A 2245-nucleotide genomic window follows, 5' to 3' on the forward strand; every position below is an offset into this window, starting at 1 on the left:
TCATGTCTCTAACACGTTTCTCATGTTTCTCATGTCTCTAACATGTTTCTTATGTTTGTCAAGTGTGTCTGGATCACTCAGGTTGTATCTGCAGCTGAATGTGAGCAGCTTCCTTCAGAGACTCAGAGACCAGGAAATAAAACCATAGACTCTTTACTGGAGGATAAAAGCTCGACCTCTGCTCCTATTGATTCATGCTGAGTCATTGGACAACGAATAGAGTCTGACAAGGGACAGTGTGTGTATGTGTGTGTGTGTGTGTGTGTGTGTGTGTGTGTGTGTGTGGTTGTATTTCAGGAGGAAGCAGCAGGGATTGATTATGCATTATGGCGAGATGATTAAATAAGTGCACGGAGAAGAGAAAATTCCATCCATCAGTGTAGAGACAGGAGCAGGAGGAAGAGAGGAGGAGGGGGAGGAGGAAGAGAGTGTGTGTGTGTGTCCTCTGCTTCAACATGTTGTTACCTGTTATTTAATTATATTCATACAATTTACCTGAAATATTGATTATTAATTTTGTTTAATTGATCCTCTGTCTGTGTATCTAAGTTTTGGAGGGAAAATGTCGTGTTGAAACTGAAAAGTGACTCAGCTCTCATGCTCCCCCCTGTAGTCAGACCAGCTCATCACGTTATTTCTTCTCCTGTGGTGGTAACTGGGTACCTGTGGTAACAAAGTAACCGTGGTAACAGAGCAAACGTGGTGACAGGGTAACCGTGGTAACGGAGCAGTTACTCATTCTGAGGTAAATATTTTTGTTTTTTTTACAGATTTAGATTAAAAATACTGAAGCTCTTTATGAACACAGAGTGGAGCCTGACACCTGGCCGGGGGGTTCAGGGGGTTCAGGTGGGGGAGGGGTGTGTTGGGAGGCCAGGCAGAGATGTGTGGGGCGGGGCAGAGTGAACAGGTGAGGAGGCGGGGTCAGCATCTGTGTAGTGGAGCTCTGCTGCCTACCTGCTCCTCCTCAGCTCCTCCTCCTCCTCCGGTGCTGTAACAGAGAGAAGACACAGGAGAGGAGATATTACTGAGCATGCTCAGTGTGCACAGATTGTTCAAACAGGTGTGAGGCAGGTGAATGAATTTAATGAAAAAGAGCATCACAGTAAAGAAACTCACTGAGAACGACTTGAACCTTTAAGTCAAATCATGAATGAATCCTGAACTTCCCATGAAGAATAGAAAATAAAATGTCTCTGTGACTTGAATAAGTTTATTATCATTATCATTATCATTATCATTATCATTATCATTATTACATGAGGAACAGGAAACTTACAGGACTTGGTTCCAGTCATGTGGGCCAGGACCCTGAAGGACTTGGACTGCATGTTGCTGCGGCGGCCCCACTCCCCCAGATCCAGGTCTTTCTCTGCAGTTTGGACGGCCTGGTAGACCATGGAGGCTCTGTCTACATCTTTAACTGGGACAGTACTGCAACCACACCCCCACAACAACCACTGAGTCAAGCCCAGGACCTGAAGAGCAGCTTCAGTCCTGGACTGAGTCACTATGAGCCATGAGGAAACTGATCTTTGATATATTTATATCAATATAAAATACAGAGCTGGTGCTGATTCAACATGACGATGAAACAGAGGAAGCTGAAGTCAAAGGAGAGTTTACAGTAACCGAGAAGAAGTTTAAACCAGTGATGAGGAGCAGAAGATACAGATACACAGATACAGACCAGTAACACCAGTAAGACCAGTGAAACCAGAAAGACCAGTAAGACGTGAGACCAGTAAGACGTGAGACCAGAAAGACCAGTAAGACGTGAGACCAGTAAGACGTGAGACCAGTAAGACCATTGAGACCAGTAACAGAAGGAGGAGGAGTTGCTCAGAACATTCATTGAACAGTAAGACCAGTAAGACCAAAAGACATGTGAGACCAGTAAGACCAGTAAGACCATTTGAGGGGGAGCAAGAAAATGGGGGGAAGGAGGAGGAGGAGCAGGAGGGGGAGGCGGAGGAGCAGTGGGAGGAGGAGCAGGAGCAGGAAGTAGTGCTATTACCCGACGTCAGGCCCCTTGCCCTGCGTCTGTCCTGCGATGGCGTCCATGATGGCGTCCTGTGAGTACATGCTGATGGGCGTGTTGTACTGGGCGTGGATGATGGTGGCCTTGCCCCCAGGGCCCTTCACCTCTATGGGCTTATGGGTAGAGAGGGCGGTGTCCTTCAGCACGCCGGGGTTGAAGCCGGCGCTGTGGGTGGTGATGGGATGGGGGGGGGGGGGGGGTGGA

General features: G+C 47.6%; 1 protein-coding gene across 4 annotated transcripts in view; it reads right to left on the reverse strand.

Annotated features, from left to right (window-relative positions):
- The window catches only part of LOC111649782 (LIM domain-binding protein 3-like), a 23744-nt gene that overhangs the window by 4434 nt on the left and 17065 nt on the right, over positions 1-2245 (reverse strand). For 2 of the 4 annotated variants that reach the window (XM_087172076.1, XM_087172075.1), the window contains exons 6-8: positions 2018-2206; positions 1280-1434; positions 958-991 (exon numbers count right to left, since the gene is read on the reverse strand). In XM_087172076.1, the coding sequence (XP_087028202.1) occupies positions 958-991; positions 1280-1434; positions 2018-2206 (378 nt within the window). The remainder of the gene's footprint in view (positions 1-957; positions 992-1279; positions 1435-2017; positions 2207-2245) is intronic. The other 2 variants (XM_023399479.2, XM_087172077.1) reach the window with 2 other exon arrangements.

The sequence above is a fragment of the Seriola lalandi genome, unplaced genomic scaffold (assembly GCF_002814215.2).
Source record: "Seriola lalandi dorsalis isolate HSWRI2012SDOR001 ecotype SW California unplaced genomic scaffold, Sedor1 jcf7180002051963, whole genome shotgun sequence".
Lineage (NCBI taxonomy): Eukaryota > Metazoa > Chordata > Actinopteri > Carangiformes > Carangidae > Seriola > Seriola lalandi.